A 26,224-nucleotide genomic window follows, 5' to 3' on the forward strand; every position below is an offset into this window, starting at 1 on the left:
CACAGTTTCACCTGCGCCGCTCCTCATTAGTGGAAGGTTTGTGAAACGTCACGATGACGTGACGTAACCGGAAACAAAAGTGACCAGCTGAAACAAACCACTGTGACATCTCATAATTATTATTGCTGCTCCTGCTAAACTGCCTTTAAACTTAAATGAGACTGTGCCACGATCAGGGAGTCAGCACAAATACAACCCAGCGACTCGCTGCGTGTTTTAATGATCGGGGCGCCGTCAAATGTGCGCTGTTTGCGCTGTCTGCTAAATGCTGCTAGGCTAGCTTAGCGAGCTAGGCGGCTGCCCGCAGTCAGGTTGAGGTGTGGGAGAGAGGGGAGTACCTGCTCGCAGGGAAGGTGCTGCGTCGTCGTTAGCTAATCATTTGTAGAACAGGTGATTGCGCAGTAAACTAAAGCAGGCAACAGACATCTTGAAGCTCCAGTGTGTGAGAGGCAAGAAAACCAAGAAACGCTTGCGCCCAACGCACCGTAACAGTGAGGTTAATACTTTAGCTAGCTAACAGTAGTTAGCAGTTACGTTACGTTACGTAACGCAGCTCAGGTGCTTTAACAGTCACTCCGAGGTGGTTTGGGGACCAAGTCCAGAGATGGCCACCAACCCCGTGGCAGGGTTTACCTGTCAGGCGAATGGAGAAAACACACCGGGACCACTGTCCGGTTCTGGCCGCCATCGATCCGAGTCAGAGACCGATACCGGCTCGACTTTGAAAAGCTTCGCGCGGCTGTGCAGCAGGGACGAGCAGGAGAGGGCAGCTGCTTTGGAGGAGCTGAGCCAGGAGGTTCTGACGGGTTTGGGACCGGGACGAACCCGCTCGGCACGGCTCAGTAAACAAACCCTCCTCCATCTGCTGCGGCTGTCCAGGTCGTGTCCGCTGCAGGAGGTCCGGGGGAGAGCAACCGAGCTGCTCCGAACCGCACAGGTGATGTTGACAGTCCGCTGTCCTTCACCGTGGGGGACAGGTGGGGGACAGGTGGGGGACAGGTGGAGGTGGAAAACACTAATTCAACAGGGGGCCTATTTTCCAACAAGGATCGTGTTAATAATTAGTAAAACTAAGAGCGATAGCTTAATAGCTGCGGCGGCCTTGGATTTAATCAGCCGCCGTTATCAGCCTATTATTAGCGTTTGCTTGTTGTCTATTTTTTGTGATTGCTGGTTATTTCATCAGACGTTTAACGGGAGGTGATGCAAGACTCTGCGGCTGTGTGCACAAACAAGCGGCCGGACACGCCCCCTCCCGGTGCACTTAAACACAGCGGACACACCCCCAGCTCCTCACTTCTCTGATAGCACAGCGCTTGATGCATAGTCTGTTTATTTGCTTGTGTGTGTGTGTGTGTGTGTTAATCTGCTTGTTTTCCGATGACGTCGGTGAGTTTAATGCATGCTTTGGGACTAACTGTATGTAATTTGTTTGGCTTACAGGTTACAGGTTATCTACAGTTACTACTAAATCTGCTTCAGTCTAAGGAGGGCTAGTCAAGACCAAGGAGATTGACACTGTCTATTTTTTTTTTCTGTTAATCCTAAAATATTGCATTAAATTAAATGCTGTTGATTTATAAAGCTTTGGGGTTTTTAGTTGATTTTCATGTGGAGTATTATGGATAAGTTTCAGTAACTGTTTTGTCATTTCAAGATAAATGCGTCCTTTATTTATGTTGTGTGATCAGATAAACAATATGAAGACACTTTCCTGGGCTTTGGGAAACTGTGATTATGATGCATTTTCACAGTTTTTATTCGGAATAAGCAGTTGTTTCATTAATAATATAATGGGTTGTTTAATTAAAAAATAAATAGTTCAACTATATTATTAACTATATGTCTTCCTTTTATACCACTAGGAACAAGGAGTTGAAGTACCTCGGGCTCTGTCCTCAGGTCCAAGCACCTTTATTCCTGCAAAACTGGTGTGTACGAAATCTATTTATAGATAATTGTTGAAACACATGTACTGAAAGCAAATGTTGAGCAGAAGCATTACATTCATGCAGTGTAAAGGAGAAAATGTTCACACCGAGTGCTGCAGAGTAAACATTTTTTCTGTTGCTGTGGTGACGTAATGGGCTGTTCTTTCTGAACGGTTGATTTGATGTATTTCGGTGGACATGCTGTGAACGGCATAATATGTCCTATCTCTACTTGAAGTGTTTGAATATATTCATGACGGATGTAAAACGTTGCACTTTTCGTGTGTGTGTGTGTATATATCTTTTCTGTATTTATTGGAGGATATGTGGGTGTAGTGTTTATTTTCTTTTCTCAACTTTGACTGTGATTGAGATTATATGAGCCCATAAACGGCTCTCCAACACTAGTAATTAAATTTAAAATATTAAAATTTAATACTTAAAAGAAAAGAAAAAAAAAATATATAAACATAATATACTTTTGAAGGCTCCTAACATTTCCCCTATAGTATGCTTACTTCTATATTATTAGCAGTGCAGATAACTACAGTATTCTGCTGCAACACTACAGTGCCTGTTGCTTCTTGTCATCAAGAGATGCAACACCACAGATGTGTTGCCAAAGCTGATGACTGAAAATGCTGATTTTGCATGTGACTCACGCCAATCCCTCCCAATTTCTTTCAACAGAAGAAAGTGGGAGTGATTTACCAGATAAGAACATTTTCTGCCTCATAAGGAAACTTGTTTAAGGCGATAAGTGAAACATTTCAAGTGGATCCTTATCATAGTAATGTAAGATTATTTAGCAAGGAATCAGTGGCCAATTTTTAAAATGCATTGTTTTTTTCTTAGATTTTGAAAGAAGTGTCACACCAGGACATCCTGATCGAATCTTTTCTTTCACTGGGCCGTGTGGACCACATCACCATGGTGATGGCGCTGCACAGCGACTACCTCAGCTGCCTCTTGAAGACCCAGCATGCTCTTTTTGAACTGGATGGCCCCTTGCCCCGTCATTGGAGACACTACATCGCCATCATGGTAACAAAACCACAATATATGATTGTATGATTGTTACACCTTTCTGCATTTTCAGATCTAGCTCTAGAACCTGATGCAAAGTCTGCAGTTACATGTACTGTATGTCTGTCTGCTCTGATAGAGAGATCCTTTCTCAGCTGCTCGTCCCAAGGTTCCTCCCATTTTTGCTTTCCATCCCCCAAAATTGTTTCTCTACAGATTTTAAAACCATTTGAGGCAAATTTGCTTTATTGAGCTTAATATGATACATTTTAAATCAAGTTATGAATTAACTTATTACATCAGCTTTATCTTAAAGTACTTTAAATGACAGACCTGGTGCCATTCAGTGCAGTTCAGGCTTTTGCTATTAGTTGGCCAGTGATTTTATTTATTTATTGTTTTGTGTTGCGGTTACAGTTATGTAAATATTGCTGTAATGCTGATCCTACTGCTTTTGCAGTTCCTGTCAGTTCATCTGTAGTGATAGACACAGTATAAACACAGTGAGAGCTCAAGTGGCTCTCCAAGTGAAGTGGTATCACTATACTTCTACATTTCCAACTGAACCTTTTACTGGACAGACCTACAGCTCATACAATAAATAGTTTCAGTGAAATTCAGTTTTCTGCTGCTCTGAAAAGGTCCTGAGACAATCAAATGCAAGAAGTGTTAAAGCTGTTTGGACAGGTTGCTTTATACAGTACTCCAGCTTACATGGCGGCTAGATGTTTTTAATGTGATATCATTATCACACTTTTCCTTGTGATTGTGCAATTTGTGCATCTGTTGACTCGTCCAGGGACATTGCTGAGCTAACAGATGTGGTCATCTTACAGATATCTTACAGTGAGGAAACCATAATTCCTGAAAAGGTGAACAGAGTCTATTTCACTGTAAACTGAGGATGAGAAAAGAACTGAAATGGCTGCCTAATTTTTTCAAATAGGGATAGTCATTAGAGCTGCATTCTCTGCAGACTAAACTAAACTGAACCACAAACACAAATCTCAGCACTAATAGTAAGTGACAAGGAACAGGAAGAACTAGAAGGGTTTTCATTGTCTTTGTAGTCAGTTATGGTGCCTGTCATTTGTGCAAAACAAAAACCTTGACTTTACGGGGTTTCATTGTCCCAGTTTTTTGTATATTGGACCGATTGCCTGACAAATTTCTATATATCAAAGTATGTAAAAGTAGTTTTCTGCACAGGCTGCAGCTCGACACCACTGCTCGTACCTGGTGCAGCAGCACAGTGCCGGGTTTCTGGATGCTGGAGGAGAGGAGAGCTGGCTGAACAGCCTGGAGCACGCTCCCACCAAACTCCGCAGCCTGCAAACACTCAACAAACTGCTCGCACACAGACCGTGGCTCATTACGCAGCAGCACATCCAGGTCAGCCACAACACCCACTTACTCTCTGTATCCCTGTATCTAACTCGTCTGCTCTCTCATTTGCTCATACTGCTGTCATCCTATAATATTAATACTGTTTAATACATTCAAGTTCTGACTTGACTGGCTGATTCTGAAATTACTCCCTCATTGACTCATCCACTGCTCCCTTTATAATGATGCTCAGAGGTTTGCTCTATATTTATCTGTGCTTGCATCTGTAAAATGTGAAGCATGCATTGTGCAATTGCTAGCAAAAGGTGTATGTGACAGTGTTTTATTATTCTCTTACGTTCCCCAGGAGCTGGTGTTTCCTGGGGCAGATCCTCGCTGGTCATTGGCTGAACTCATACATGCCGTGATCCTGATGGCGCATGCTCATTCACTCTGCTCTTTTGTGTGGGGCTGTGGCATTAATCCCGAGCCCGACCACACTGGAGGTTACACCTTCCGGCCTCCTTCACCAACACACCTTCCCCATAGCCCCCATAGTCCCCACAGCCCTGCTCATGAGGATGGCAGACAAGAGGTGAGTCAAACCGTTATTTTCTTAAAATATCTTTTATCATATACAGTGACTAAGAGGTCTTTGGTTTATTCTGGTGTTGTTTCATCAGTCACACTAGTTTTAATAACAATATAGGACATAAATTATTTCACGTTGCTCATTTACTGCTTTTAGAAAAGCCATTTTTCCTCTTAGATCTTTTTCAGCTGGGTGACGGAGCAATGGAGGTGGAAGTGTTGATGAAGAGGATGGTGGAGCTGCAGCAGCAGCAGGAGGAAGAGGAATGCACCCAGGAGGAGATGGTTACTCGCTTTGAGCGTGAGAGGAGCGAGAGCATACCAACAGGTTTAAATATGAAAACTCTACGTGGTTGTTTATTCGTCATGTCTTACTAAATTCAAATTGTTGACATTTCTTCACTCACTTTCGTTTGCTTTGTTTGTCAAGCCCTGGTGCGGGGAACTCCGCCTGACCTACTGCTACACCTGGTGGAAGACCCAGAGTTCAGATACGAGGACTTTGCACCGAGAGGAGAGCAGTCACCTCCCACCATGAGGGCACAGGTAATGTGGAGTAGTTATGTCTTCAAGTTCACTGTTACACACATAACAGAAAAACAATCAATTTATTGTAAAAGTAAACACAAGTTATAATAAAAATAGTCTGCATTTGTTGATGTTGGTGTCTGATGTGTGCAGGACTATTCATGGGAAGATCATGGCTTCTCTCTAGTCAACAGACTGCTGCCAGACATGGGCCAGCTCCTAGATGAGAAATTTCAGGTATCATCACCTTTAACCTAATAGAAGTTCACCAAAGCCCTTGACATGCACTGCTTTCCATTAATCTTACGGCATCTGAACTTGTCAGCGCCCACTTGGTCGGAATTCGTAACATTAATCTAAAAGGTTAGGCACCAGGGTTAAAATAAAAACCAGCATAGGCTTTATCTACTGGAGAAGTGAGGTCAGGATGTTGAGGAGAAAACACTATTTCAAATGAACTGTGAAACAGACGAGCTACAAGAAAATGCACAGACAGCGTAGTCTGTCTGTTTCTACCTATAGCTGTTTCAGGTAACTGTGTCTGTGATATAAATAAAAGGAAAATCCAACAAATAAGTTCATTTTTAAAGTAACCATTGAAGGGAACAGAGAGACAGAGCACTGAGTCAGCATCCAGCAGCAGACTCTACAACAATACAAACATCAGAGTAGGATTACTAACAACACATCAACACAGAAAGTAGTAAAATGCTCTCACTGAGTCTGGTGTGTCAGCCAGATTATATGACATGCAAACTTTTAAAGTATTTAATAATAAACTTGACCTTAAATTCTGAACTCTGGGTAGACTGCGTAGATAAAGATATTTACAGAAATTTTGCAGATGTACTCTCGTGCTTTTTTGAGTGAAATTCAATTTTGAACCGAGCTGAACTGATTACACCTCAAAGACATTCACCTGTAATGAATGGTTGCTTTGTATGTAGGCCGTTCACAATATCAACATTTGTTGGACAATATATTGTCTCTGGAATAACTGCAGTAGATGATATTTATATTTTATGACGGGTGGTGTAGTAGTTAGCATTGTCGTCTCACAGAAAGACAGACCTGACCTCCACAGGTCAGCCGTGTGACTTCTTGTGTGGAGTTTGCATGTTCTCCCCATGTCTGCGTGGGTTTTCTGAGTACTCCGGCTTCCTCCCACTGTCCAAAGACATGCATGTTGGGGTTAATTGGTGACTCTAAATTGCCCATAGGTGTGAATGTGAGTGTGATTGGTTCTGTCTCTATATGTCGTCACTGTAATGGACTGGTGACCTGTCCAGGCCGTACCCCTCCTCTCGCCCAATGACAGCTGGGATAGGCTGCACCCCTGAGAGGAAGTGTTTAGGATTAGGAAGATGGATGGATGGATGGATGGATGTATGGATGGATGGATGGATGTCAGTGATGAGGAGCTTCTAAAACACGAATGAGCTACGCTCTGCACCGTCCTCGAATGCCTCCGTGCTATAGCCTTATTATTTGTGGTCATTTAACTCATATCAAACTTACTCCTGTCATTGAAACATTTGTGTTTTGAGCCAGTGTCTCCTCTTATCTTCTTGAGAGCGACCTTTCTCTTGTAGTGCTCAGCTACTGCCAACTACTTTGTATCCATGTGTTTGACGCACCATAACTTCTCCACCTGCTGGATTGTGTCATTGTTTGCCTGTTGTGTCCAGACATAGTGGTCCAGCTGACGGGTAGCCACCACCCGCTCTACAGACGCACATCGAAAATGTCGGCAGTCTTGTTTTGTGCATCTCGTCACATTCACACATACAAACGAGACAGGGCAGGGCAGCGGGACTGGCCGCGGTGTTGATGACATTCATTTTTATTCTTGTGACAGGTATGCGAATGAGGGCATCATGAGCAAAAAACAGACGTGAAGATAATTGTCTACACCCTTTACAAATTAATAATTGGATCAATTCAACAATCTGATGAAAAGAAAGGGCAAAATAAAGTAGAATTTGAGAATAGGTCAGCCCAAAGAAAAAAAAAATCAGGCAGATTGACACATTAACATTAAATTCCTATGTTATTTTGCAGGTTGTGAGTGACTTGACGTACCACAGGATTGCCATGCACGAAGGCGTGGATACTCACACTCTGAGAAAAGCCCTGTGGAACTACATCCACTGCCTCTACGGGATACGGTCAGTGTCACTTGTAAATCACCAGTGTTTTAATGGGTTTTTGTTTCTGCTGTGTCACTAATGTCACTTCACACCTACAGATATGATGATTATGACTACGCCAGTGTGAACGTGTTACTGGAGCGCTCTTTGAAGGTGTTTGTCAAGACCATGGCCTGTCACCCAGAGCAGACCACGGCACGCATTTACAACGCCTTCTGGAGGCACTTCAGACACTCTGAAAAGGTACAGGCCAGTTCAAAAACACACCTGACACAGACTCTTCAGTCAGAGTGAATTAATAATTTGACATTTTAACATCTTGTCTTCCTTTGGTACCTTCTCAACAAAGAATTAATCATTTGACATTTCAGTGTGTCCTCGTTTTTTACCTCAATTTTAAATGTCATCAGATAAGGAAGTGTTACACACTTCAAAGTGTGTCATGTAGTAACCTTTTATTCCCTTTTTTGCAGGTTCATGCAAACCTGATAGTGATGGAAGCCCGGCTACAGGCGGCCCTTCTTTACACCTTACGAGCTATCACACATTACATGAGATGACATAGTCACACGTTTTTGCAGATGCTGAGCCAGCTGTGATATACCACAGCCCAGAGCGTTACACACACCACACACACACACACACACACACACACACACACATAAACAATCACTACCGTAAATGTTTGTATTTGAATTTGTTATGTCTCAGTGTTAATGTTTTGATGCTGCTTTGCGACTTGGATATGTGATATTTAAGATGTGTTATTTAATTTGCACTGAAATGCATCAGGTTTTTTCTTTTTTCCCAGAGCAACAGTTGAGATTCAAGTGTTGATCTGAGTATCTTGCACACGTTTCTGTCGCACTCAAACCTATCTACATGCCAAGTGGAATTTAGGTGTGGTATAACTAAATCATCATCATCATCATGATTCAAGTGTTTCCTTTTTAGACTTTCTGTTTTCTTTTTTTGTTTTGCCTGTTTTGGGCTGATGTGCATTAACAATAATTCAGCACTACTCATGCCTCAGTCCTCTCTCTGTCTGCAGTACAAAGTCAGAGACTGAGGTAAACCAAGACAAAATAACTTGTATTTTTATATACAATAAAAAGTTGCTTTGTTATATAAATTGTGTCCATCAAAATAATTTCTACACTTTGTTTTAAGACATTCATGTTGTATAAAATAATATGTTGCGATGACTCACCACAAGATGGAGACAAAGACTGGTGATATGTAACCTACCGTAACTGTGGCTCATCATTCAGAGTGAGTCGATCAGTGCTGTGTTCTTACTGACAGCTCACAGTAAAGGATCTGCTGGTGAGACATTAGTAGACGCCCACGAGATGATCCGTTTTTCAAAGTAACATATAGGTTAAGAGTAAGGAGGGAGAAGCCGGTAAACTACACACAATCAACAGTTTCATCCTTACACGCGGATGTCACACATCTTCACTGAGTCTTCCTGTAGCTCACACCACCACGCGCTTCTAGCTCGGGCACCGAGTCTCGTCGTGTGCGCCTCCACCAGTTCACCGCAGGGCTTCAGGGTTTCAGCGGCTTTTAACAGCTGCACGTAAACTACTGCGTGTATTTTTTTTGTTTTTTTTTTGTTGTTGTTAGTTTACAGTAAGAGCTTCAACTTTACTGCTAGTACTCCATCCGTGCAGCTCGGCTCAGACACACTGTAGCCGGTAACATGCATGGAGAAAGCGCACGCGGGAAAACGCGGTTACCTCCATTTATGAAAACAGAAATATGTTATTTTTGAATAATAATAATAATAATAATTAATAATAACAACAATAGTTCCCGTTTCTGTGCACTGCCGGTGCGCGTGTCTCCGGGGTGGACCTCTTTGCGCACGTGAAGTCCGTTCCCAGTGCCTTCCGGGCGCGCGCTCACCTCTCAGTTGCGCAGCGAAGCAGAAGCGCGCGCGACCTTCCTCCGTGCTTCCCGCGAGCCACCGGACTCTCGCCTCAGTCTCCGCGCGCCTGGCTCCATTCCCCGGGATAACGACGACGACGCTGGTGTCCGGTACGTGTCTGTTTGTCTGTAGAGGCTGATAAATGTTGCTGTTTGACTCTGTGCGGTGCTCGGTGAACCAGAACACAGCGTAGAAACATGAAGAGGTGAAACATTGTCGAGGCAGTTTCGTTCAGAACTTATGGTGACACGCTCGTGTTGAGTGTTTGTTCAGTTCAGCTGAGGAAGTTCACTCATGTTCACACAGCTGAGAAACAAAACGACTGGAGAAGCACCGGCTTGGTAGAAAAGGATTTTCAGCAGGCTACAACCACCACCACCCCCGCCGCCTCTACATCTTTTTAAAAGTCTGCTTTTTCAGTTTCTGTGAAAATTGGGTAACTTTGGAGAGCTCGTTGTGAGATAAAAGGAAGTTTAGCGTTAGTTGCTTGTGAGAAGTTAATCAAATGCGGCTACCAGCACTTCCACTCTTGTACTGCACAGACACCACAAACGATGATGTTTAGAAATCAAACTGTCAATGTTGCAGTATTGAAAGAGCGGAATTTTTTGCAGAGTCGTAATGTTTAAGTAGTGCAACATTTATTGTTCAATCCAGAGTGGTAGAGGAGCAAAAAGAAATTGGGATGTCAAGTTGGATCATCTGGGCATCTCTGTAGGTGGGTTGCAGATCTGTCAAGGTTTTGTTAGATATATTATCTAAATCTTTGTATGGGTTAAATCCCTTATTTCTGTCATACATTTTTCTTTAAAAGCAACTTATTTGTTTTTTAAATGACAATGATTTATGTGGCCACATACCTACAGGAAACCATCTCGAGGAAAAGGGAGGGCTGCATGTTTCCCTGGCTCGTCCATCTGTCCAGTTGGTGCTTGCGCCCTGAGCACTTTGTGATTGGCGCAGGTGTTTATTCTTTCCTAATGACAGGCTACTTAAACACACCTCCATCTTCTTTAATCGACACGAATACTCAAAAAACGCAAAAAAAAAATTTGTGGAATTTCGAGGGTTGGAGGAGGTTTAACTGCAATTAGGTTGTTCAAGGCCGGACTTCATCACGTCCTGTTTCTTTACAAGGTCATTTCCTGTCTTTAGCCGAGGATTAGGCAGGAAGGAAGGGGGCGTGCATGTGTTTTTTAGTGGTGGTGGTGGTGGTAGTGGTTAGAAGTGGACACTACCACCTCAACCCATATACACCTTGGAGTGGAGGGTGTCATCTGAACGTCATGAGGTGGTGAAGATGCTATCAGCCCTGAGCCCTTGATAGTTAAGAAGCAAGATGGTAGTGTTTAACCTCAGAAATGTACTTCATGTAAGAGTTCATGTGTGCTTTCCTACAAGCCCTCTTGGTCCTCTGTGTCCAGAGGCGATGATGACCTCATTTGGAAACAGGACATCCCGATGACTGAGACACCTTACTTTTCCATTGCTCCTCCTCAGCCCCCACCAGCTCTGTCTCTCTCGTCTTTCTGTTGGTCTGTGAATGTCCTCTATGAGTATGTGTTATCCGTGTGAGGGTTCGGTGACAGCCTGCTTCCCATTGTCCTATCATTCCTGCCCCACTCACACTCTGCATCCTGTGGTGCTTCCTGCTATGAGGCAGAGAGCCAGAGAGAAACAGAGGTAAGAGTAGAGCTGGAAAAGAGAAGAAATGATGTAGGGGGTTTGGAGAAAGTCTGAGAGCAAAAGTGGCTAAAAGTACTAAAACTCTACAATCTCAACAATCATGTGCGCTGCCCCATGTTCCCATGGTGAATTCCCTGCAGGGACCAGCTTATCTGCAGTCCACTGTGCAGGAAAGGGTGTGTCCTTTGGATTTTGATGTTTGCGAGTGTGACGGTGGTCATTGTGATTTTATAAAAGTGTACAGAATGTATGCTATTGCTTTGTAGGTCAGAATTTATTTGCTTCCTTATATTGTTCAGAGCGTACGTAGTTTGCAATTTACTGTTATACAGTTCTGTAAGTGAGTACGTCTATATACTCATAGATTGTACTTATACCCTGTAGTTTATGTTCATGAGTTGATTTTCAGGTTGACATGCAAAACATTCAATGACTTTATGATGATGCACTGCTATTGATTGAACAGTCCTTGAATTAGTTAAAACTAGTGCCGTCCTTACCACCTGTTACATGCTAATGCGTTAATTATAATGATGCCATATTAAAATGACACTGAAAGCTTCTATTGTGCTAATTGAGTGCTTCAGGTACAATTTGTTGTTTTTAATACTTCTTTACTTGTAGTTGAGGTTTTTTTAATTTAATTTAGTTTTTGGGCATTTTTTTGCCCTTATTGGAACGACTCTAGTGAACTCAAACCCAGGACGCTGTGCTTACGTGGCCTACGTTGTAACCATTCAGCTACCAGGGTGCTCCAGTGTACTGTTGCTTTTTTTTTTTTTTTACTAAAATAATTGATCAAAATATATTTTCTTTCACTGCTGTGTCTTAAGGGATCGGATCACTAAATTACAAAAAAAACAAACTAAAACATGGAGCCGTGCAGATGCTTATTTTGTCTGCTCAGGTTTTGAGACACATTATTGCACCTAAGATTTGTTCAACTATAAAGTTTTCATAGGGACAATTTCTCTGTTACAGTATTTTCAGTGAAAACAGTTGACAGTCAACAATGTAAATTATGAACTTTAATCAGTCTCTATTGTCCTGGACCATAGGCGATATTTCCAAACCTGGTGGGGGAAAATTGTATTGCTGTCATTGTATCATTAGAGTTGGTAAGAAAATCTTATTTTATGAAATGTTGGGTGAAACAATCCTTAAGAAATGTCAAGAGCACGAATGCTGATATCTACATGTCAAAAGGTATGTTCACCACAGGCGTATTAAAGATATAAAAAGACCACTACCACACTTCTCCCCACTAGAGGAAGCAGCTTCTCTTTCACACAGTATTATAATTATTTCTTCTAAATAGTTGCCAGCTACTATAAAAAAATCAACTGACAGCCAGTCAGCAAAGTGAAGTTCAGTGTTGAAACTACCAAACAGATAAAATACTATTATATCTGTGGACATTAAAAAGGATTGGTTTGAGCTGTATAATGTGGACAAGTTGAAACCGAGGTATGCTTTCATGACAGTTGCATTGTGTTTAATAATGTTTTGATAATTTAATTAATGACGATGTCATTTTGTCTGACAAAACAAGCTAAACACATTTTGTTTTTATGTTTAGAGGTATAAGGCTTTTGGTGAACATGTCTGCCTTCTTAATGCAACCATCTACTGTATCGTAAATACATTCGTAATGATTTTAAACTTACATTATGTTACCAACTGGAAGTAATTACTTTTACAACTAAACTCTTCCAAATCGAATTTGCCTGGCATAAGGTATCTTGTGTGTCTTATTTGGTTTTAAGAGGCAGAGAGGTGATCTATGACTGCTCTTAAATAGCTCTGGTTAACCTTTTAAACATACCAATACAGATATACACACACAAACGCACACCTAAAAAAGAATCGCTAGATAGAACACTTCCATCATCATCACCATTACACACCGCACACTCAAAGACCTTTGCTCATGTATCTCTCCAGTAGGTGTTTTATTTTTTGTTTGGTTGTATGTCTGTATAAAGTTTAGGATAAATAGTGGTTTGTTTTATGTATGAAAACTTTAAGTCAGCTGAATAATTGGGTGCTATTTATGAATTATCATAGCGTCTGTGTGCTGAGGGGAAGATAGATGAGAGCAATTACATTTGGTCAACAGGAACCCAACAGAGAACAATGACTGTATGGCCGCCCTGTAAACAGTTCCTAGTCATTGTGTTAATACATATCCCTGTTACTGTGCCGAGCTTGTCTGTAATCATCTGACAATCTTCTAAAAGCTACGAAGAAGTGACAAGTTAGAGGGCAGTGACGAGAAAAAGATGAAAGGGAAGAGATCTTCTTCATGGCCTTTGACACTTCTCCTTTCTGTTATAGAGTGAATATGAAAGGTTATTGTTGGAGAGGTGCAGGCCAGGAGTAAAGAAGAACGTGGGTGTGTGTGTGTGTGTGTGTGTGTGTGTGTGTGTGTGTGTGTGTGTGTGTGTGTGTGTGTGTGTGTGTGTGTGTGTGTGTGTGTGTGTGTGTGGATAGACTGTGTCCTCAGTTTCCAGGAAAAGGGGGGAGCCATCAGAGGAGTGGACAGGAAACTCTAACAGGGCTAACTTCCTTTAACTCTCCTGATGGTTGACCTGATAAAGTACAAGTGTGTGTGTGTGCGTGCAAGCTTCTGTACACATCGAATTTTTGCATATTTTACTCAGAGTGGACAACAGAGTTTGTTGAACAAGGCCTGTAATGGCTTTTGTTTCTTTAAAGACTTTCGGGGTATTTGCGGCATAGATGGAACGAACCTGTCACTGATCACTGGACACACTGGTGTTTTTAAAGTGAGTTACTTTTGTTTTTTGTGCCCCGCTGCCATAGCCTGTACTGCTCTTCCCGTGTGTGACTTCCCTCACATTCCTCAGTTGGTGTGAAGGCTGAAACCTGGAGTTTAGTAAGCTTGAAAGGTTCCCAGTTTGAATCCAAGGGTTATCCTTAGAAACACCTCATTATAACACTAAAGCTACCAAAATGACAACAAAGTTAACACCTCTCTAAAGTTTTCAACAAAATGGAGCTTTAAACCCCTGTAAAGGGAGGATTTATTATTAACACAGCTTCCTTATAACACGGTATTATTTTTAGCTATGTGCATGAAATAAACTGGCAGCTGCATAACTGCTGCTTGAGGAAGGCACGTAGCAGAAAGTGTAAGAGTGCAAGGTTGTCCTGAAGAAATAATATTTGGAAAAATGTCATACTTTCATGCTGATGACTGTATGCAGCCATCTCTGTACACAATGAAAGTGTTTTACAGTCTTCTCCGTATGTTATTTCCCCTTGATGTTGGCACCAGTTTTTGCTTTGTCAACACACGGCCTATTGAAACAATGCGGTCCGCTCAAAACTGGAAGTCCGGATTGCGAACATGTGCACATTGACACAATAATCTTTGTGAAACACTTTTCACATTGTCATTTTGTGCCAGTTACCTCAGTCTAATGATGAAAACTACAGGTCTGTTTCACCACAAACTTAAACTCCCACACACATGCGTGTTGACTCACACATACAGACAGCTGTTGACCAGAGACAATGAGTGAGTACCCCCTCATGAAACTGCAGTGCAAAAGGGGAAGTGGCTAACCTCACACCTCTCTGTCTTGCCTTATCTCGTTCTGTCTGTTTCTTAGTTTTATTTTCTAATTACAGTAACCTCTATGTCTCTTTACATCTACATGTCCTTCATTGCATCTTTTTCTTCATGCTTTACTGCTCCTGAGCCCTTTTCACACATTCTCCACCACGTTTTCCCGCTCACGCTCTCTGCCACTCATCCTCTCTCTTTGCCGTACTTTCTCTCACTCCACTCGTTGCCACTCACCTCACTTCTCTCTCTCCTTTTTTTTTTCTAGTGGCGATGGTTATTGACAGATGATCTGACAGAGGAAGACATCAGGTGAGAGAAATTGAACTTCTCTTAACCACTTATCTCCAGCCCTTTCCCCTCTCCTCCTCCCTCTTGAAGGAAGTTAGTTTTCTATTTAAAGTTGGTTACTTCTCTCTTTACAGTTCTCCTTTATGTAGCCTTTTTTCACCCAGATGACCCATGGGGTGTATGTTAATATGTGCTACTTTCACTTTCTAGCAGCTTGTCTTTGAAGATTTTAGTTTCACCCATAACAGGAATCAGGGGGAAATGATCTGATTAATTTCTTATGTGAATCTACTGATAATCCATCCGATTTTTGTTTGTTTGGGCTTGTGTTAAAAATGGGAGGGGTGGGCTTTGTAAATGTAGCTGTTTATAAGATTGGGAGGGTTGTATGAAATGTTCTGTTTCATAATGGGGGATGTAGGACCCTTTCTTTTTAGAAATAGTTTCATGGTAGACAGTAAAACTAAAATTATTATTTATGTATTTTATCCAAGAAAAGTAAATTAATTTTGGATTACTATATTCCTTCTTATTTTAATTCTAAATAAACCTTTGTTTTTTCTGCTGTAAACAAACACAGTGATTATTATTATATTATTTTTATATTTTTATATAGAACATACAGTATATGTATGTTATATAAAAACTGTAAACAGCTTTAATTACTTTGTTAACGCTAAGCAGAAATAAAGAGAAGAAAAATGTACTTCTCCTTTTACAGACGCCGTCTCCGTGCTGGTTATTATGGGGTGTTCTTGTTGCAAGCAGAAAAAGTCCGACAAAGCGGCAACAGCACACGTTACAGAACTGTCTCCTAGCAACACAGATGGAGGGTTGTCCGCGGCCTTGACTCAGGGCCGTTACTGTCCTGACCCCACTCAGGCCATCCCAGACTTCAACAAGGGCTTCTCATGCAGCAATATGTTCCCCAACACCAAAACACAACAGCAGGGTGGAGGCATAACAAGTATGTTTTCTGTTTTTTTTTTTTGTTTTTTTTTTTTTTTAATAATTCATTGTATGACACACACTGAGAGAAATATTCAAACCCAGGACTAGGACTACGCATCATTTCTCCAAAATTCTTCCTGACATGTTTGGCATCTTTGTAAGCTTCATAAACTTTCTCCTTCAGAATTTAAAATGCATTTAAGGAATGTTTGGCTGCACAGCATGACTTTGTATTAGTCCACTGACAAGCGAATACCACTGAACTCCATCTGGATGATTGTTGTTTTGCTGTGTGTGTGTGTGTGTGTGTGTGTACAGGTGGTGGAGTCACTCTCTTTATAGCTCTTTATGACTATGATGCTCGCACAGAAGATGACCTCACTTTCCAAAAAGGAGAGAAATTCCAAATTATCAACAACACGTGAGTTCACACAGACACAGCTGTATCTTTACAGATGTGCCGCATTTTCGGGAAAAGCATTCTTTATGTGGGTTTATGTGGGATTTATTCTAGCACACTATATTTGTAGTGGGAGCTGTATTTGTATGCGTGTTTATCGTGTCAATTAACATGTTGTAATTTTTTGTATATATATATGATACATTTTCTTTACGTACATTACGTGCCACATCCATCCTTAAACACAGTAAAGGTCGCGCAGCTGGTTATGTTGACAAGCTTATATTCTTGAAAGTTTGTATGATAGTGTTTAAATTTGGCTTTGGGGCCAAGAAGGTTTGTCACGCATATGCTCTTTATCTTCTGCTCTCATCTACACACCTTTTGTTCCTTTGCTTTGTGTAAGACACCTTTTATAGGAAAAACAAATGATTATAATTTCATCTTAACACACACATACCTGTAATATCATGTTTAAAAGTAGTGCTTACACAATGTACAGGATTAAACAACTTCCATAATAATTCACTTGTAACTTAAAATTGTAAAAATAATGTATATAACAATGGTGGCTCATAAACTTGTGCATTGCATCTCTACAAACAAATTGATGTTTTGAATGTTATTTGGCAGAGAGGGCGACTGGTGGGAGGCTAGATCTTTGGACACTGGCAACTCAGGTTACATTCCCTCCAACTATGTAGCTCCTGTTGACTCCATACAGGCCGAGGAGTGAGTACACACACACACACACACACACACACACACACACACACACACACACACACACACACACACACACACACACACACACAATAATACTACTAATACATAGTTTAAGTTGAGTGTTGAGAGATTTTTTCAATGAGTGACATGTAGTCAGAGGGAAGAGGTCGCATGATCTCTGCTGTTGCTGTGGTGACCCGTGGGTTGTTGTCATGGTGACAGATGGTATTTTGGGAAGATGGGGAGGAAGGATGCAGAGAGACAGCTGCTAGGCCACGGCAACCAGAGGGGAACTTTCCTCATACGAGAGAGCGAGACTACCAAAGGTAATGAGACCACACAGAAATACACACTCTGTTGTTACTGGCTTACTGCTCTAAATATATTAAAGCTTCTACCACCATCTTTGCTTCTTTATCCTTCCTCTCCTATCTCATTACAGGTGCTTACTCTCTGTCTATCCGTGACTGGGACGACAATAAAGGAGAGCACGTTAAGCATTATAAGATCCGCAAACTAGACAATGGTGGCTACTATATCACCACGAGATCACAGTTCGACACTGTGCCGCAGTTGGTAGAGCACTACACAGGTAAAACTTTCTTTTTCTACCTTATCTTTGATTAGTTAGAGAGAAGTTTAAGTTATGCTGCACAGTATCTTTACGGCCTTTCAATTTAATCTGAGAGTTGCTGTCTTGAATCATTCACTAAACATCTTATTCTGTTTCTGCCAATTTATAATTAGTGCGTACATTAATTCAAGTATTGTGACATTCAAGTACAATTTTGTACTACTGCCACTTGTACTTTTTTTTAACAATATTTTTTGCTACTATTCAAATCTTTGCAGATACAGTAAAGTGATTAAAATGACTTCACCTAAACCAGCTTCACCACCAAAATGCTCCTTACATGTTAATACATCGGTATTAATCTTCTAACGTTTTGATGACTTTTACATTTGATACTTGATATGTGTTGATAATACGTTTGTACTTAAATGAGGATTTAACTTTCACTTTTGGTGCAGTATTTTTACATTGTGGTTTAGCTGCTTTTACTTCAATAAAATACTTTAATACATCTCCCACCTCTGATAGGTCTCCCACCAACTTTTTAATGCTGATTTGGTTTGTGTGAAGTTTCACACCCTCCACTTCCTCTGCTGTCTGTCAGTTTACATCTGCCCTCTGGTGGCTTGTGTTGACATAGCAAACACTCTGCAGTATGTGCACTGTATGGTACAATGACGATACAATCATCAAAAAAAAAATGAAAAATGTGGTCACACACTGCGTATATTTGACTCTTTTGCCAGTGTTTATTTTTCCTTCTAGTTGTCCCTGTACTGGCTTCTTCTGTATATATGCCACTACAGCTCAGAATGTATGTTTATGTCTGTTTATGCCAACCTGTCTTGTTCTTTCTTTATCTTTGTATTTGCTCTATTTTGTTTTGGTCGTTTCCTTTTTTCTTCACCTGTCTCTTTCTCTGTCCTCGCTCTCTCAGAGAGAGCAGCTGGACTGTGCTGCCGTTTGATTGGCAGCTGTAAGCGGGGCATGCCTAAGCTGGCAGACTTATCAGTGAAGACCAAGGATATGTGGGAGATTCCCCGTGAATCCCTACAGCTGATTAAGAAACTGGGCAACGGCCAGTTTGGAGAAGTCTGGATGGGTAGGACTGGTGGGACTGTGGTGCAGGGGACGGAGAGGCGACAGTGAGAGCACATCTGGATAAAAAGAATGACTCAAGCAGGAGCAGACACATATAATTCATTTAGGGATTGGTTATGTTCAGTTGACACAAACACATAAACATTTCCAGTGAAAGTACACTGCAAAGCCCTGTTTATCTGTCTGTCTGTGTTGTTCAGTGTCTGGTTCTACCTGGAACAAATATACCCGTGGATTGGACCCAAGGACATAGTTGTTTGAGCTAGTCGGCCAGTTTTTTATACAAAAAACGGTACCAAGAAAACAAATTCCTGATAGATCCATGTACATAGGCAGCTGTTAATAAATAAAAATAAACTTGGAGATTCTCAGTTATCCACCATGGTTATCCACTGTTTGGTGTCAACTGACCAATACATTTCAGGATGAGTGAAGCTTCAGGCAGCTCCAGTTGGCAGTAAACAGCAGCTTTATTAAAAAAGACTGTGTTGTAAGCCAGATGTGCAGAGTTGTTCCTCTCCTCCCCTGTTGATGCATGTGCATGTTTTATCATCTCACCTCATCTCTTTGTCACCCCCCACCCATCTTTCTTCCTTCTTTCCACCAAATACTACACCCTTTTTCTCCCACCTCCCACTGTTTCATTTCCTTTTCCTACATCTCCACCCTCCTTGGATTCTACCTCTTCACTATTAGGCACTAATGATGGGCTGTGTTATTACCTGACCAAGCCCTGTCCCAACTCCACACCCCTCACCATGGGCCTTGGGCGGGATGCTTGGGAGGTTTCCAGGGAAACGTTGTCCCTGCAAAGGAAGCTGGGACAGGGCTGCTTCGGGGACGTGTGGATGGGTGAGACCAACACCGCCAACTTTTACAGGCTTAGATAGAGCACCGTGTGTCCAGCATTGTCCTCTGTAGCGTCTGTCCTGTAGCAAAGATTGTTGGTAATGCTTTATGTTTGGCTGTAGCCTTTGCTGTAAGTGTATGTAAACAAAGTTTATTTCTTCCAATATATTGCATACTAGCTGGTATTCCAGTATGATGTATTTGCCATTACACCTACAACCAATTTTTTGTCAAAGCTGTCGTACAATTTCCCCAACTCTGGCTTAGTGTGCTGGGTTTCTGAGATGTTCAGAGTTTCCTGGAGCCAACTGAGTTTTGTGCCTGTCCATGTAACTCAGGTGCTGCTGGTGCTAATGTAAGACTAGTACATTTCCTTTCCTCCCTTCCAACATTACTCCATCACTTGTCATGCATGCTCTCCAAGTTAACAATCATTTGCATGCATCAGGAGTTTGAACACAAGTGTTTGTCACAACCTGCATGTTATGTGTTGTTGTTTCTTTGTTTATACTATAGCTGTATGTGTGGATGTTTATGTCTCTGTATATGTAGTATGTAGTATCTACATGTACTGTATATACAGTCATTCCACTCACATATGGAAGGCTGAAACATTGGAGTGCAAGCGTGCCCCGTATGTCTCTTCATCCACATGTTCTTTGCATTAATATTCCCTTGTCTGTATGCCAGGCATGTGGAACGGCACCACCAAGGTAGCAGTGAAGACTCTGAAGCCAGGAACCATGTCCCCTGAGGCCTTCCTGGAGGAAGCTCAGATCATGAAGAGACTTCGCCATGACAAGCTGGTGCAGCTCTACGCTGTCGTGTCTGAGGAGCCCATCTACATTATCACTGAGTTCATGAGCCAAGGTATCAGGCTGAGTGAATTGCCATGCCTGTGACATCCGGTAGATACAGTATGAACTCACTGCTGTTAGGTGGAAACTTCATTGACTCTGAAAATTGAACATTCAGAGGTCAGACATGCTTTTTTTTTTTTTTTAAACAGATAGTTTATAAAACATTGGTATTCAGAGTTTGTACAACCACCAAGGTTGCATAGTCTCTGTTTTGATTATAATAATACATTTACAGAATAAGAATAAAAATATTTAATAGGAATAAATTAATGCATAATAATAGAATAAATTTAATAAAATGTTTAAACTTTTTAAAATCTGCATATTAATTGATTTAAAGACCAAACAGAGACCAGTTTGTTATGTTACAGACTTATTCCAAAAGGAATTAAATTCATTGTCAAAATTCTACAAAAAATACTTAATGTCAAAGTAAAAAACTTTTTTTTTATAATATAATTTAAAATTATATTTTTTTACATATAATACAGTCTCTGTCTCTTTTTAAGTATAATGCTACAAGCGTGGCACATCTATTGTTGGGCAGTTTCTCCCATTCTTCTTTGCAGTACCTCTCAGCCTCCATCAGGCTGGATGGGGAGCGTCGGTACACAGCCATTTTCAGATCTCTTCAGAGATGTTCAATCGGGTTTAAGTCTGGGCTCTGACTGGAGCACTCAAGGACATTTACAGAGTTGTCCTGTTGCCACTCCTTTGTTATTTTGGCTGTGTGCTTTTTTTCTGTACCCTTCTCCACATCTGTGCCTCCATACAATCCTGTCTCTGAGGTCTACAGACAATTCCTTGGACTTCATGGTTTGGTTGTGCTCTGATGTGCACTGTTAACTTTGGGGCCCTACATAGAGATGTCTATGTCTTTACACATGATATTCAATCAACTGAATTCCCCAAAGGTTGACTCCAAATACGTTGTAGTAACATCTGAACAGACTAACATTAAAAAATATGGAAAAAGTTGAATGCGATGAAGATTTTCTGGATACACTGTATGTTGTGGAAGGAATCTAACAAGAATTTCATAAAAACATTCATGAATACACTCCATGCAATACAGCGTTGGCCACAGTGGATATACTGGGTTATGATGTCACACTCTATTTTTTCAGGAAGTTTGTTGGATTTCTTAAAAGATGGAGAGGGCCAGAGCCTAAAGCTGCCTCAGCTGGTGGACATGGCTGCACAGGTGAGTTAAAAGCAGATCAGATAATCAACAACAGACTAGTGAGCAGTAGTAGAACTTATACAAGCTCTTTTTGTTTTACAGATTGCAGCTGGAATGGCGTACATTGAGAGGATGAACTACATCCATCGTGACCTGCGAGCAGCTAACATCCTTGTTGGAGACAATCTGGTGTGCAAGATTGCTGACTTTGGCTTAGCTAGGCTCATTGAGGACAATGAGTACACAGCCAGACAAGGTAACAGCGTGTAACATTAAAGGATAATTCCAGTTTGTTTCCAACTGGTAGTTTTCCACATATTTGTCTATTGCGGTTGAATGGTTGTGCTAACTTTACGCTGCTCACCTTTGGGAGAACAACGTACATATATGGGGAAACCAGCTTAATGTTAAAGTGAATCATTTCATTTCTCTCCTTGTCTTACCAAACGTAAGCACAGAATATCATCATTATATTAACTTATAAGAATGCATGGGTGGGCAACTTGCTGACTCATGTAATCACTCTGCATAATACTATGCTTCTTAATTAGATATATTTTGTTGCTTTTTGTTCAAAACAAGTCTAATCTTTCGTCGCCATCATTGTAATTTTATATTTTTAGTGTTGTAATCACTTTTTCTTAACATATGGAGAGCTGAACATTTATCCAGCTGGCCTCTGTCTATACTACAGTCAATTTTGTCTCCAGGATAACAATATAGATATATGCTGCAAAATAATTTCCTTGCAGTTACACCCCTTGAATTATTATAATGCATGGACACATCTGGAATCAACTGATCTCACTCTCTGCAGCAGAGCATGTCCTCATGAGTTGCAGCAGGAGAGCAGTGAATGCTGGAACACAAGTTTCTTGAGATGTGTTAACTTGGGACCATCATGTTTCTCTTCTTTGCGACACACAATGGCACATGGCAGTGATTAAGAGTGTCTGCCTCCATGCCTATATTTTTATACATAACCTGTTCTAATTATATGATTATGCATCTTCGCTGTGTTGCCATGGTTTCAGGGGCAAAGTTCCCCATCAAGTGGACGGCTCCTGAAGCTGCACTCTATGGACGCTTTACCATCAAGTCAGATGTCTGGAGCTTCGGCATCCTATTAACTGAACTCATCACTAAAGGACGTGTGCCGTACCCAGGTACTGTTTGACTATTTTTTGTTCTGTCTGTGTTTTTTTCTTTTCACACAGTCTTACTGAATGTCCTATGTGTTGCAATAAATTACAACCTTTTTTCCTCTTGCAAGATGGATTATTTAAAAACATTGATATGAGATATTGATATATGAGAAATAATAATAATATTTTTTGTGAAACTTAGATTATATTTAATTCTTGAGAAAATAAAAAAAAGCTACCTGATGTAATAGAGTACCTTTAAAATAAATTAAGACTTTAAAGGGTTTCATAGCCTATACATTAGCAATTATTGAAAATTAACATATCACACAGACCCAGAATAAAGCTTTAGGTCAAATATGATGGAAAAAGTCTAGGATTACAACTAGCACACTATAATATTTCATTAGACCGCCTTGCCTAGCTTTAAATACAGCATGCATTCACATTTCGATAAACTTCTGCAATGTCACAATATTTATTTCTGTCCAAAGTTGCATTCATTTTTGCCAAAACCTTGTATATGATGATGGGAATGTCAGACTGCTGCGCAAAGTCTTCTTCAGCGTATCCCAAAGATTCTCAATGGGGTTACAGTCTGGACTCTGTGGTGACCAATCCTTGTGTCATGCTCCCTGAACCACTCACGATTCACAATTTGAGCCAGATGAATCCTGATATTGTCATCTTGGAACATACCCGTGTCAACAGGGAAGAAAAAAATCAATTGATGGAATAACCTGTTAATTTAGTGTATTCAGGTAGTCAGCTTGTTGCTGAACTTAGACCTAACCTACTGCAGCAACCTGCCCCCGCAGGCTTGTACAGTAGACACTAGGCATGATGGGTGCATCACTTCACCCCCCTCTTTTCTTACCCTGATGCTCTCTGCAATCGCTCTGCAACAGGGTAAATGTGGACTCATCAGACCACATGACCTTCTTCCATTGGACAGTTCTTAATCCAGTTTGAGTAGTTTCATCAATCTCCTTAGGTGTTCTCTTTTCTTGATTCATGCCAATAATTTGACTCTACTGAAACAGATTAACATCTTGTCTACGACCACAGGATGTGTCTTCAGACATGCTTGTTTAAGAAATGGGAAGCTACTCACTGCATCAGTTAGGGTTAAATAACTTGTTGTCAGCAGAAACATAATCAACCATGCAGTAATTATTCAATGTGAGGCTCTTACCTATTTGCTTGGTCGAATCCAGGTGGTGACTTCATTTTTGCATAGACAGTGTATGTTGTCAATAGTGTGTACTCATCCAAAATTACTAACTGCCATGTTACCAACATGGCAAACAAACCAAACACTGGCTCCACAAAAGGGAATCACGTTTTGCTTGAATTTAGTGACACTGGTGCAGCAGAAGATTGCCTTCCGCAATCTCACCACTAGATGTCGCTAAATCGTTCATTGAGCAACTAGCAGTTAGAAATGTACCCCAATGAGTAAGAGAAAAACAAATATTTAGTAGATTAAACATCGCTATGTACAAAGTTCTTAAAAGTGAATAGGTAAAATACTAAAACACATAATACTGAACAGACCGATTGTCAGGTTGTGGCTGTTTTTTATTTGAAATTTAATTTGCTCTATGTCTTTTAAAGAACTCAGTTCTACATTTTGTTAAATATTTTCTTCCTAAGTAAATATACTGTATAGTCCTGTATACACATTTTTCCTGTTCCACCATATTGGGACATATATGTTATTTTAAGCAGTAATATAAGAACATTTATAATTCACACAATCTTATATTGTGATTTATTTACCACTGATAATCGTTGGTAATTCCTGGGCATGTCTGGCTGTTTAAACGTTTCCCTATATCCAACACGGTTTTATGTCAAAGTCTTTACTTTAATTTTAGGTATGAACAACCGTGAGGTGCTGGAGCAGGTAGAGAGGGGCTATCGGATGCCCTGTGCCCCAGGCTGCCCCAGCTCGCTCCATGAACTGATGCTGCAATGCTGGAGGCGGGAGCCTGATGAGAGGCACACTTTTGAGTACCTGCAGTCTTTCCTGGAGGATTACTTCACTTCCACAGAGCCGCAGTACCAGCCCGGAGAAAACCTGTGACATACTCGCCGGACAGATGTGGAGCAATTAACAGAGACAGACGGATGTAGACACACATACACTGACAAGCATTTTGTAGTAGATGTACATGCTGTCATTGTATTTGTTGTTCACAAACCCTGAATGGACACACACACACACACACACACACACACACACACACACACACATACACAAAGATACATATCATTGCCTTGTTTAATTGTTTAAAGACCTTTCCTCCCTCTGGTCATTCTTCACTGCAGCCCATTCAGGACAGATCAGTCAACCATGTTGAGGAGCCGAGTCGGAGCTCTGCTGATCAGGTCTTGCAGTAATGTTGCTTTACTTTGTAACCATGACAACAAGGAACTGAAAGAAGATGTTGTGTTGAGGTGGTGGTGGGGAGTCGAGTTGGTACATGATGTGTTCAGCTACCATATATGTTCGTGTCTTCAAATTTCCCTGTCTGAAAAGAGTGTTTTACTGGATTAGCTGTTTCCCAGAAATACACGCTGTTACAGAAATAACAGCAAGTGCAACAGGTTATCAGACAATACTGTAATAAACATTCACAAAATGTGGAACTGTGTGGTAACTGAGTCGATTATGTACAGACAAGGACAGTCCTGTAGTGGCTTTAAGAAAATGTATGCTATGTTTCCAATCTTGTCTTATTATTGTAATAAAAAGGCTGTTGAACTGATCTCTGTTTCCTGATGTTTCCTGACAGGGAATTAAACCTGCCACCAACACGTGCCTTAAAGCAATCTAATTAATGACTGATTTTATGTACTTTTAATACTGTTAGGGTTAGGGGCAAAGTCAAATGAGAAATGTTAAGGAATGCTCTTTGCTGGTCTGATTGTTCATATGATAGTTTTGTATGAACTGTCTCTTTTATTGTTTTAATTTAATATATCTGTTCACCACAAAGACTTTTATAACTAGTTAACATGTATACAATTTTCATTCATTGGGAGGGCAGGTAGAAATGTTAGTCATAAAGGGGAACACGTATGTATGTATGTATGTATGTATGTAACCTTTATGTTGAGATTTCCTTGTCATGTTATTTTAATAAAGATCAGATATCTTTTCCAAGTTAAGTCATGTCTCATATTCTGTGCATTTGGATGTTGTGTTTAGTGTTTATAAGTGCTGTCAAGGACACATTTAGGGATACACGTTCATTTTCTTTAGCATTCCTTTAATGTTTTCTTGAGGCAAACACTTGACATCTTGAAGCTAATGCAAGGAGGCATTGTTGTACTTCAAAACGTCATATTTTACATTTCATTTGCACAGACACA

At 40.8% G+C, this 26,224-nt stretch overlaps 2 protein-coding genes across 7 annotated transcripts; both read left to right on the top strand.

The window, feature by feature from the left end:
* Window positions 1-23: 23 nt before the first annotated feature.
* Window positions 24-8,684, top strand: sesn2 (sestrin 2). 3 transcript variants are annotated; one of them, XM_026348686.1, is made up of 12 exons: window positions 863-937; window positions 1,187-1,389; window positions 1,866-1,931; window positions 2,787-2,975; window positions 4,167-4,349; window positions 4,651-4,878; window positions 5,064-5,202; window positions 5,305-5,420; window positions 5,556-5,639; window positions 7,464-7,570; window positions 7,651-7,795; window positions 8,026-8,684. In XM_026348686.1, exons 2-12 carry the CDS (start codon window positions 1,381-1,383, stop codon window positions 8,110-8,112), a joined length of 1,353 nt encoding a protein of 450 aa, XP_026204471.1. In that variant the 5' UTR covers window positions 863-937; window positions 1,187-1,380; the 3' UTR covers window positions 8,113-8,684. The 3 variants fall into 3 exon arrangements, with proteins under 3 accessions (XP_026204469.1, XP_026204471.1, XP_026204470.1); XM_026348684.1 differs by lacking the exon at window positions 1,187-1,389 and having other exon boundaries at window positions 24-937; XM_026348685.1 differs by lacking the exon at window positions 863-937 and having other exon boundaries at window positions 970-1,389.
* Window positions 8,685-9,440: 756 nt separating this feature from the next.
* Window positions 9,441-25,617, top strand: yrk (Yes-related kinase). 4 transcript variants are annotated; one of them, XM_026347172.1, is made up of 13 exons: window positions 9,441-9,595; window positions 15,032-15,075; window positions 15,776-16,021; window positions 16,324-16,426; window positions 17,039-17,137; window positions 17,354-17,457; window positions 17,574-17,723; window positions 18,643-18,807; window positions 20,346-20,525; window positions 21,643-21,719; window positions 21,801-21,954; window positions 22,733-22,864; window positions 24,724-25,617. In XM_026347172.1, the coding sequence occupies exons 3-13, from the start codon at window positions 15,799-15,801 to the stop codon at window positions 24,930-24,932; spliced, it is 1,596 nt and encodes a 531-aa protein (XP_026202957.1). In that variant the 5' UTR covers window positions 9,441-9,595; window positions 15,032-15,075; window positions 15,776-15,798; the 3' UTR covers window positions 24,933-25,617. The 4 variants fall into 4 exon arrangements, with proteins under 4 accessions (XP_026202957.1, XP_026202960.1, XP_026202958.1 ...); XM_026347175.1 differs by lacking the exon at window positions 18,643-18,807 and adding an exon at window positions 19,503-19,658; XM_026347173.1 differs by lacking the exon at window positions 9,441-9,595 and adding an exon at window positions 10,120-10,203.
* Window positions 25,618-26,224: the final 607 nt, after the last annotated feature.

This window comes from Anabas testudineus, chromosome 11 (genome assembly GCF_900324465.2).
Source record: "Anabas testudineus chromosome 11, fAnaTes1.2, whole genome shotgun sequence".
Taxonomy (NCBI): Eukaryota; Metazoa; Chordata; class Actinopteri; order Anabantiformes; family Anabantidae; genus Anabas; species Anabas testudineus.

Bases quoted from the DNA above. Each gene is read 5' to 3' on its own strand.
- sesn2 (XM_026348684.1), top strand. From the start codon at position 605: ATGGCCACCAACCCCGTGGCAGGGTTTACCTGTCAGGCGAATGGAGAA. The intron at 938-1,865 runs GTGATGTTGACA...TTATACCACTAG, and splicing joins AGCTGCTCCGAACCGCACAG to GAACAAGGAGTTGAAGTACC. The intron at 5,203-5,304 runs GTTTAAATATGA...TTGTTTGTCAAG, and splicing joins GAGCGAGAGCATACCAACAG to CCCTGGTGCGGGGAACTCCG.
- yrk (XM_026347172.1), top strand. From the start codon at position 15,799: ATGGGGTGTTCTTGTTGCAAGCAGAAAAAGTCCGACAAAGCGGCAACA. The intron at 16,022-16,323 runs GTATGTTTTCTG...GTGTGTGTACAG, and splicing joins GCAGGGTGGAGGCATAACAA to GTGGTGGAGTCACTCTCTTT. The intron at 16,427-17,038 runs GTGAGTTCACAC...GTTATTTGGCAG, and splicing joins TTCCAAATTATCAACAACAC to AGAGGGCGACTGGTGGGAGG.